Source organism: Lygodium microphyllum, chromosome 30 (genome assembly GCF_053477565.2).
Source record: "Lygodium microphyllum isolate KBCC chromosome 30, Lygodium_microphyllum_v1.1.10, whole genome shotgun sequence".
NCBI classification, from domain to species: Eukaryota; Viridiplantae; Streptophyta; class Polypodiopsida; order Schizaeales; family Lygodiaceae; genus Lygodium; species Lygodium microphyllum.
In genome coordinates this window covers 15004108-15015043 of record NC_141164.1, presented here as the reverse complement: position 1 = coordinate 15015043, position 10936 = coordinate 15004108, and the positions used below count along the sequence as shown (strand labels likewise).

Below are 10936 nucleotides of genomic sequence, written 5' to 3'. Positions count from 1 at the left end.
TCTGCCTGCGCTCTAGCACCATATTTACCACACACATGTTACTGATCAACAGCGTGCATCCATTAGCTCGGGGTACAAGCTAGATAACAAACCATGAGATAAGTCATTCTTCAAAACAAGTAAGACTGCTGCTTTCACGGTCGTTCCATCAACATTTAAGTTAGAAAACACTTCAGTAAGCCAGTACTGCTCAAAATCAATAGAACGCTTGTCCTGCAAATTCATCATGTACCTTTTCTGTGAATTCATCATCTAAGTTACATACACTTGATGCAAGTTCTTAAAAGCAAAGGAATATAAGTATACAGCTGCTGCCCTTAGATTCTTGACAAACAGGAGATACATCATACATAAAACTACTCACGGTGGCTAGGGGCTATGCAGAATTTAATATTATGAGACATTTCGATTTGGGGCTTCATATTTGAAGCTGAGAATCTTACAACTTTAAGAAATCAATGAGTTAAAATACAATGGACTCTCAATGGTGGCAGGTAAAAAGGTCAATTGCAAGGTTTCACCTCTTTCTTCTGACCTGTTGAGCTGAAACCTTGTAATGGTTGCACAAATGGTGCTCTGATATTGATACAATAACTGACTAGTGACCAGAGAAAATCCTGCTTAGGGAAATGGTCCAAACTGTTTGAGCTTCAAACCAGAGCCATCTCTTTCTCAGCTCTAGAAACCGGAAGGGCAGAACTCTCATAATCCTGCCAGACATTACACAGTTATGAGAGAATTATTTGGATCCTCTCCTAAGATATGAAATTCATGTCTCAAACATGCGCAAGAAGTAAGCACCCACTGCTAAAATGCTGTCACAGAGAAACCGAGCAATCATTCTTGCCATATACAACCTAACTTGAACAATCTTATGAGCTGCATTTCTGAGAAATTATAAGTTGGTACCTGTACAATGGCTTCTGCACATAATTTTCCAGAAAGCACTGCACCTTCCATTGATGCCAAATACTTTTGCTTTGTGAAGTCGCCAGCCAGGTAAAACCCTCTGATAGGTGACCTTTGACATGGACGACAAGGTTCACAGTTGGGAACAGTCTTGTAGACCGATCTGAGAAATCATAAGTTGCCAGTAATAAACCATTTCAGAAACTTGTATTACTGAAGCGTCCAACTGCATGCAAAATGAAGTAAGATTCTTGTGCGTCTAAGCTACCTTCATAACATCTCTCCAAGGAGAGTTCAAAAATGTTAATGGATGTGAACATCACATGATCCTCATACTTGAGATGTTTCCAGCAAACAAACTATTCAAATGCATATACAAAGCTTTCAGTTCTCATGCTTACCTTGGTGTCTTAACAACATGATATTTCAAGGCTTTAGCCTTGCTACCATCAGCTGCAATCTCATTTGGAAACAGTTTCTCCAACTCCAGCATAGTTGCTTCTATGATCTCTTCATCACTTCGAGATATCCATTTGTCAGCAGGTGCAAATACAAGCTCTAGCATGGACCTGTTTGGATCATAATATTCCTGCATAGTGCTCAGAATTTAGAAGCAAACTCGCTTTAAGAGGGGCTGCCTGAATAAAAAGCCCAAGCTCTACCTTGCATGTAGTAGACATGTCTGCATATACACTAAGAAGTGGGCTTCTGCATGTCACAAGAGAATTAAAAAATTAACCATTCCAACTTGTAAACATTTCTGAAAATATACTCACCAGTACTTTGCAGTTATATAGGTTCATCAAATGGTCAACTCTACAAATAACATAATGCAAAACGTAGCAAACTCTAGGGAAAATGGCAGGCAAACTTTACACTAAGTGACATGTACAAAAGTTCAAAGTTTGCCCTAATTCCCCCCTCATTCTAGATGTCCTGGGCACAGTGCTCACCCTGTAAGTCTGAAATCTACGATTTTGGCCGTATTGGATAAGTGAAAATTGCTGCTTGGGCTGAGATAGCTGGTGAGGGACGGAAAAGAAAAGGGAAAACATATGTTTTTCTTTTTTGGTGGGGGGATGGAAGGGACTGAGATAGGTCTAAAGTCTTGTGCAAGACTTCACAAAATAAAGTATTGAGCCTGTACAGTGAGCAGTGAAGTAACTACTCCAGCCATCAAGCAGGCTGGCCTTCGCTGAAAGGGCAGTCACTTCAAATGAACCATTGCAATAGTTTGTTAGCAGATTAGTCAGCTCATGAGTGAGCCTGGACATGTGGTTTTAGTGTGTTGAGCACTTTTCACCCCTCTCCAAACAAGCACCTCATCTTGGCCACTGTTGGGACAAGTGCGCAATGAAGTGCGAGACAGAAATGGAGCAAGAGCAGTGTTGAGCGTAAGAGAGAGAGAATCCCAAGATGAGTGTACCGATAAGTAACGATACACAAAGAATAAAATGTATTTATATGTTAGGGTACAAAGAAAGGTGTGTTCACGCCGGTAGGTTTGTAGACATTGACGTTAAGCGACTTTACACCCAACAACTTCCAACTTAAAGGCCCGAAGTGGTACCTTTAAGCTAGCCAACTACCACTAATCGGATGCAATGCTCATCCTGAGCCTTTGCAAGACTCTTAAGGAGAACATCTTGGGTTTTGACCTTAGTCAATGTGACAAGACCATCATCCAAGACATGTCGAATGAAGTGGTACCAAACATCTATGTGTTTGGTACATGCATGAAACATGGCATTCTCAACCAGACATACGGCACTCTAGCTATCACAACTAAGCACTAGAATATTGGAAGAAAGACCAAAATCCTTGATCAAACTGCCAAGCCAAATAGCTTCCTTAGAAGCTTCTGTAGCGGAAATATATTCAGCCTCTAGTACTCAGTGCCACAATTTTCTGCAACCTTCAACACCAAGAAATAGCCCTCTCTAGTCAAATTAAAGGCATACCCACTAGTAGATTTTCTAGTGTCAATATCTCCTGCCATGACCGAATCACATAATCCCTGCAATTTTAGTGTACCCTTTCCATAGCATATACACTTTTCCTCTGTATCTGTTAAGTATCTAAAGATACATTTCATTACTTCCCAATGTGGCTTGCTAGGGTTAAACATGAATCTACTAACTCCCACAACATGAGCAATGCCAGGATGAGTTGCAACCATGGCATACATCAAAGAATCACAAGCTTATGCATAAGGTATGCCCTTCATAGCAGTAGCAATTGCATCATCTTTCGAACAATTAGCTTTGCTAAGCCTTGTATGTGGCGGTAAAGGCACACCAAGAGGCTTAGAATCAGCCATATTAAATATGTCAAGTACTTTGTTGATGTACTTGTCCTGTGAGAGAAACAACAAGTGCTGCCCTCTATCTCTTTATGCGGATGCCTAAAATGTGTTCAGCTGCCCCCAAATAAGGCTAGGCGCTTGTTCAGCATGTCATCCACATATAAGATCAACACAATAAGGCTTCCATCATTAGCCTTTTCAATGTATAAGCATTGATCTGCATGACTGCATTTAAATCCATGGTTAAGCATAAAAGTATCAAACTTTTTATACCATTGTCTAGGGACTTGTTTCAGCCCATATACGCTGTGTTTCAGCCCATATAAGCTATGTTTCAGCTTACAAACTAAATGCTCTTCCCTGGAATAGCAAACCTTCAAGCTGTTTCATGTACAGCTCTTCATCCAAGTCACCATAAAGAAAAGCAATCTTCACATCCATCTGATCTAACTCTAAATCCAAGGATGCAATGAGAGCAAACAAGACACAGAATGTAATCATCTTCACCACTTGTGAAAAAACCTCTTGGGAGTCTATGCCTTCCTTCTATATATAGCCCTTAGCAACCAAACGTGCCTTGTACTTGGGCTTCCCATCAATACATTTCACCTTGTAAACCCATTTGTTAGGGATATCTTTCCTATCCTTGGGCAAAGAAGCTCCCATGTTTTATTCCCATACATAGACTTTATCTCTTCCAGCATAGCAAGCTCCCACTTTCTCTTGTTTTCACATGAGTATGCCTCTCCAAATGTCAGAGGCTCACCTTCATCAGTTAATAAAACGAAATCCAAAGATGGTTGAAACCTCTGTGGTTGCCTTCTGACACGTGTAGACCTTCTTACCTAATAATATGTATTATCAGCCAATGGGCCTACATCCTCAGATATGTGCACACCATCACCTGGTAGCTGATTTTCAGCATTTTTTTGCTGCTATAACCTGTTTTCAGCATGGTTTTCGTGCTATCCTATTCCATCCTATGCATCTATATTTGCTGTCCATTATCTTCTGGCTACAACACCATAGGTTGCTGCTCATTTTCAGCATCAAAAGGAACAAAATCTTTGACTAATGGTTGCTAGGTGGCTGGCTGTTCATGCTGAAATTTGACCTTCTTTTGTCAAGGTCACCATGAGTAGCATTTTTCAACAATTTCACCTCATTAAATACTACATCTCGGCTGTATACTATCTTCCTGTCTTGAGGAAGCCAAACTCTATAATACATTTCTCCCTCATCTCCATATCCCATGAAGATGCCCTTGATGGATTTCATGTCTAGTTTAGTCCTCTGATTTACAGGAACATGCACAAAGGCATCACAACCAAAGACACACAAATGGTTATATGAAGCATGTTTGTCAGACCAAACCTCTTCAGGAATGCCATTTTCCAATACACGATTGCGAGAGCGATTTATACATGAACTGCAATTTTAAGAGCCTCTCCCTAAAATTGCTACAGAAGATTAGTTGTGGACAGTATGCATCTAACTCTCTCACAAAGTGTGCGATTATATCTTTCAGCCATGCCATTTGATCCAAGATTGTAAGGGGCCATCAGCTCTCTCTTAATGCCATGCATCTCACAAAACCTTTTAAACTCATTAGAAGTATACTCACCCCCATTATCCGTTCTTATAGCTTTTAACTTAAGCCCTTTCTATGTGGTAACAAAGGCATGAAACGTTTTAAAAGCATCCAACACTCCTTTTTTGCTCTTTAACACATACACCCATGACTTTCTACTAAAATCATCAATAAAAGTGACAAAGTATCGTACATCCCCATGTGAATTAACAAGCATAGTGCACACATCAGAGTGTATTAGGTTAAGAGCATTGAACTACTTAACAACACCAAAGTAATAAAAAGACTTCACATGTTTTCCATGTATGCAATCATTACAAAAGTCGAGACCAGAGCCTTTTACATCAAAACTCCCTAAAGAGGAGAGAACCTAAAGGCCTTTTTGACTCATATGGCCAAGTCTTTTATGGCAAAGTTCCATCTGTGAATAAACTTTAGCCACAACCAAAAACTTACCAAGTAATGCTATACAATGCAAAAAGTACAAAGTCCCTTTTTAGCTGCCTTTAACAATCAACATAGAGCCCTTGTGGACCTTCCAAGATCCACCACCAAATATAGCAAAATATCCTCTTACATCAAGCTACCCAACTAACAATAGACTTTTCTTAATGCCATGTACATATCTGACATCCTGTAAAATCAGCTCTTGGTCATTTTCAAGGGCCAAGTGAATGGTACCTACACCCTCTATTTCACATGCATAATTGTCGCCCAAGTAAACCTTGCCTAGGCAACCTGCAATGTATTCAATAAATGACTCCGAAGAGAGAGTAACATGAAAAGAGACACCATTGTCCACTATCCATGATTGAAACAGCCCATCATGAGCTGAAAGTAAGGCATCAATCACCTCCTTTTTGTGATGTGCATATCACCCGCTACTGCCATAACATCTAAATCATTGCATAAGGCTACAACAAGTATCTCTCCAATGTCAAAGAGCTCTTCAATGACCACACTAGATGCCACATTTTCCTTTGTAACTTCTTTTGAGGGAGAGATGTCATCATCTTTCTTGTCGTCCTTCTTTTTCTTTCCTTGTTGTTTCTTTCTTTCTTGCTCTTTTTTGTAATACCGACAATTGGGCTTTTTATGCCCTTTACACCCACATTGGTAGCAAGTAACATCCTGTTGTTTGCCCTTGCTTTTACTCCTGCTTGTTCCTTTATTTCCTGCATTTTCCCTCTTTTCTAATCTGCCTCTAAGATGATAGGCTGAACCACTACTTTTCCACTCGACTTTCTTCTGATCTTCTCATTGAGAATAGAGCCCCTAACACCATCAAAGGTTGAAGCAGGGTTGTTACTTAATGAAATAACCAAAGATTACCAGCTATCAGACAAAGTCATCAACAAGATAATTGCCTTCAATTTATCATTGAAGGGCTGCAAACCAAAGTCATGCAACTGACTCAAAATCCCTGTGAAAGCACTTAAATGCTCCAATGCTAGCTTAGACTTGTCCACCTCCATGTTCACAAGCTTGGGCATGAGATGCACTTAATTCACTGGGGTTGTATTTTCATAAGTGTCCATCAACTTTTGCCATATGGCATAAGCCGTATCAAGACGCTTAATAACTGTAAGTACATCATCCAATACAACCATTTTAATGTATGCAATGGCCTTCTTGTTGAGTCGCCCAATCCTCATCATCATAGCTGCAAGCTTTCCAAGAGAGCATCATCACAATCCTTGAGAAACAAAATGCCTTGCATCCTGTCCTTCCACAAGTCAAAGCCAGTGCCATCAAACCTCTTGATTTCAAGAAGGGATTTAGTGTCACTGCCGCTAGAAGCATTAGTGGCCATTATTCAACAAAGTGAAAAGTACAAATTCTGTATTTTATGACAAAAGATATTAGGTTGAATATTCAGCTAATTTCAGCCCAAAACTTCAAGAGATAAGAGTAAGAATTGGTCCAAGTTCATATACAACAGTAGAAGGAATGGCTTTCAACAATATAAATGAGATTTCAGCATATAATTCATGCATACACCGCTGCAAAGTTACTCCCACTTCAGCAATATCACCAAAAATACATTTGCAACAATCCCAAATTTGCAAGTGATCACTAAGACTGCTACACCAGGAATATTCAGCAATATATCAACTCAATGGGAGCACTGCCAAACATGTGTACTGCATACATATGTGCCCAAAAGCACTTTTGATACACGGAAACACCAGAATTCTCTGCAATTTCTTCAAAATCTCACAAGTGGGAGATAATAAACTCGAATTTTACTACTTACAGCACCAAGATTGCTCCAGCAATGTCCCCAATGTGCATTTCACACATCAATTTTGCCAAAATTCACAAATTTCAACAAAAGCTCCAAAACTCCACTGAAAAATCTACCCAACTGCATTAATATGGGTTTCCAAGAGCATAAAACAGGCAAATTTAGCAAAATTTTGCAGAATTTGGCAAAAGCACCAATTTTCTCAGGTCCAAAAGTGCATCAATGTCAATAAATTGGCTCAGCTGTACAAAATTTCACTAATATATGAAAAGCCCCAAAATTTTCAAGGCCAATGTGCACAATTTCTGCAGTTTCTGGGTCCAATGTCACTGTTATGCATGATCAGCATCAAATCTAGGAAAACCCCCAAATTTTCGAGCATAATTATGCACAAATCTGAGAATTGTGCTTACATCTGTGAACCCCTGTCAGTGGAAAGGAGAATAGTCTATTGAAATTAACAAGAAAAAAATTAACGAAAGAAAATGGCTGAAATGTGACTGTTGACCTGTTGCCTCACGCCTGGGCTATGCCTTTGCTTGCCAACCTGCCTATAGAGTCACATCGTCGCCTACAAACCTGCACCTCACGCTTGGCCTGCCTGCTGTTCGCAACATCACCTATTGGTCTCCACCTATCCTTGTCTGGCCAAAAACAATCGTCTCCCGTTGACCCATTGCCCACGTTGGCTAAACAATGCAAGTAATGAAACTAACGGATTGACCAGTCGCCTGGTCAAGACGAACATCTGCTCACACTCGACTCGTTGAAAGGTGAACTACCTAACTCCTTCACGAATGCAGGATTGACTCGCACTGTCCTTGAAAAGCAGGTACACTCTTGCTGCAACTCTAATGCCAGTTTGTTGGGATGAGTGTGCAATAAAGTGCAAGACAGAAATGGAGCAAGAGCAATGTTGAGAGTGAGAGTGAGAGAATCCCAAGATGAGTGTACCAATAAGTAACGGTACACAAAAAATAAAATGTATTTATATGTCAGGGTACAAATAAAGGTGTGTTCACACCCACAAGTTTATACACACGGAGATTAAGAGACTTTACACCCAAAAGGACTTTACACCCAACAGCCACCATGCTAGGATGGAAGCCTTCCATGTAAGATGCCTCATACTCAAGTAGCATCAAGGACATATATATAAAGCTCATTGTCATCGATGATATCTAGGCCCACAAAGCATCAAGGACATATATATAAAGCTCATTGTCATCGATGATAGCTGGGCCCACAAAGCATTGGCTACTCCATCAAACTCATAAGGAGCCTATAGAGCAATCCCCCACAAGATGTGAGCCTTTCACTGAATGTGCCAAAGTTGATTTTGTACCTATGTAGCACGAAGTAAGAATGACTGAATAGTATCCTTTGGCTTAAACTTCATTTGCAAGTGTTGTCCATAGAGTCACCACACGCATAGTCCACGGAGCCTCGTACAACATTTGAAAGCATAGCTTTCTCATGGTTGTCCTAGTCCCAATCATCTGGAAGAGGAGTGGGAGGCTAAGGATGCTCAATAGCTCCAGAAACCCTATACCATAATCACTTCTGCACAAACCATGCTTTCATAACAATACTCCGTGTTAAGTAATCACGGCTGTGAAGTTTATCATCAATAGAACAACAATAAGGAGATGCCATCTGGAGAGGATAGGATGAGAAGATAAAACAAAGAAGAGAAGTAGAGAGAGAGAGCAGCCAAGACATAGCACAGACTGCCATAATAGGAGTTCACATGCAATGGAAGACACAAAATCTGATTAAAAAAGATGACTACTGCTGTAAAAATCAAAACACCTTTACAACCTGAAAACACAGGATGTGTCCAAAAGCAGAAAAAACTGAGAGAAACAAGTCACAATCTGCTTGGTACAGGTGGAACAATCAAATCGCAAGTAGGTGGGTGAAAACACAGATGGCTGATGTTGGAAATAGTGAGATTTAGGGCAGTAGCAAGTCGCCTAGACAGCAAAAGGCTACGAAAACTGATTAGCAGTAGTTTGCAGACCTCTAACATCAGTGAACAGCAGTAGGAGAACCAAGCCTGAAATCTGATACCATGTCAGTGTTGGGGGTAAAGGCGCCTGTGCGTGCGCCACTTGTGTATTCACTACACTGACAATACCCGCACACCTGTGTTGAGAAACCCTTCACCCACAGTTTGCATTTTTGCGTTTCTGTGTTTTACGTTTAGGGTTTGCAGCCCCAACACTCTATTTCAATGAGCTCAAGTAATGGGATGAACTTATGAAACGTTCTTTCATGAAGCTTTCTCCTAGGCTCAATAATAGGATGGAGTTCAATACAAAGGCTCTCTCTTGAAGCTTTCATGCTTAATTCAATCAACAAATCAGCTTGATCACAGTTTATGAAAGTCTTATACTGATATGTGCAAGATTCTAACCCAAGGACAACCTGTGGGCTATCCAAAAATCAATAATGTGTAGAAAACCATCCACATAAAAAGTGATATATCACTCGCTCAAATGTTCTTTTGGTCAGATCTTTACTCTGTCAAGTAACACAAATTTCCCCAGTGGTTACATTCACAGCCTCCTGTTGCTCTGAAAGTTTGACAAGTAATATCCCCTTTGTTGCTTTCTCTTGCACTGTACATCATCAACATTTCTTGATTGCATGTGGTCTCATGCCGTTAAGAATGTTAAACTGCCCGGGAATATAAATTAGACTTGCAATTGGGCACAAAAGTATTTGTACACCTATATGTGGCTCAGGCACTATTTGATACATGCTCAACATGACATGTACATATGACTCAAAAATCAAACTTTGTGATAATTTTTTGCTATAAATTTGCTTTCTAACAACATCGGGTTTTCCAAAACACACCAATTTGACTAGGGCTCTCAGGACAAGCTATTAGGAACTACTAGAACAGTTCATTGGAAGGATAAGACACTTCACATCTTATCTTGTTTGGAAAACTTCAATGGCGTTGGTAGAAACATATCCCTTTCATCACATTTTGACCTTTGCTAATGTTTCTCCCATAGTATCTTGTGTTGGCCAGACTTCAAAATCGTTTCATTTTTCCTTTAGCACCCAAGAGCACAACAATTTTCTTCAAGGGTCAGATACTTATGAAAGTGGCTTTCTCACTAAAAGACTGAGTGTATATTTCTAGGAAATGGCGCAACACGAGAGCAATCAATTGACACAAAAGAAATAGAAGCACAACAAAGCAGCACATAAATACTATAGATTTTACCTGCTAAAAAGTAGATGATCATATGTATTCTTGAGCTTTTGGTCAAACCTGGCAAATGAACAGCACTGTTATTTCAGATAATTATGCAATTTCCGAGATAAATGACGGTGCAGTTCCAACCCTCAATTTCTCTTAAGATTTCAATTAAAATGTCTATAGACACTGTACTTTCACCAAAAAAATAAAAAATCATGATTTTCATGATTGATATTACCCAAAGACAGCAATACACTGCTATAGAAGAAGCGTGAATTCATGTTGAAACAAAAAAGCTAGTTATCCAATAGTGTGAAAAACTTCAATTGATTTAGTTACTGATTAACATGTTAAACACCACTAGACACAATGCACTCCGTGAGCAAGGCAAGATGAAAAAAATCAAGTTGCCAGGTTTCCATATTTTTTCAAAAAAAGCACAACAGTTGCAATAGCCCCACCTTAAGAGTTATGTGATAAAGAAAAGGTAACAATTACCATATATGGACATTGATTACAGGGACCCCCTCAAGCTTTTTTAGCTTGGCAAAGTAAGGGAGATCCTTCCACTCTTGAGGCACCAACAGCTTGAGAATATCAACTACATCCCGAAGGTGCACAAACGTCATTAAACACCCCTAAGAAATGCATCATATCTATTAG

General features: G+C 39.7%; 1 protein-coding gene across 2 annotated transcripts in view; it reads right to left on the bottom strand.

Moving 5' to 3' along the window:
• Window positions 1-206: 206 nt before the first annotated feature.
• The window catches only part of LOC148009569 (15-cis-phytoene desaturase, chloroplastic/chromoplastic-like), a 33441-nt gene continuing 22711 nt past the window's right edge, over window positions 207-10936 (bottom strand). The window contains exons 9-14 of one of the 2 annotated variants that reach the window (XM_087673488.1): window positions 10772-10874; window positions 10298-10345; window positions 1572-1617; window positions 1311-1498; window positions 910-1072; window positions 207-710 (exon numbers count right to left, since the gene is read on the bottom strand). In XM_087673488.1, the coding sequence (XP_087529614.1) occupies window positions 651-710; window positions 910-1072; window positions 1311-1498; window positions 1572-1617; window positions 10298-10345; window positions 10772-10874 (608 nt within the window). In that variant the 3' untranslated portion in view covers window positions 207-650. The remainder of the gene's footprint in view (window positions 711-909; window positions 1073-1310; window positions 1499-1571; window positions 1618-10297; window positions 10346-10771; window positions 10875-10936) is intronic. The other variant, XM_087673487.1, reaches the window with a different exon arrangement.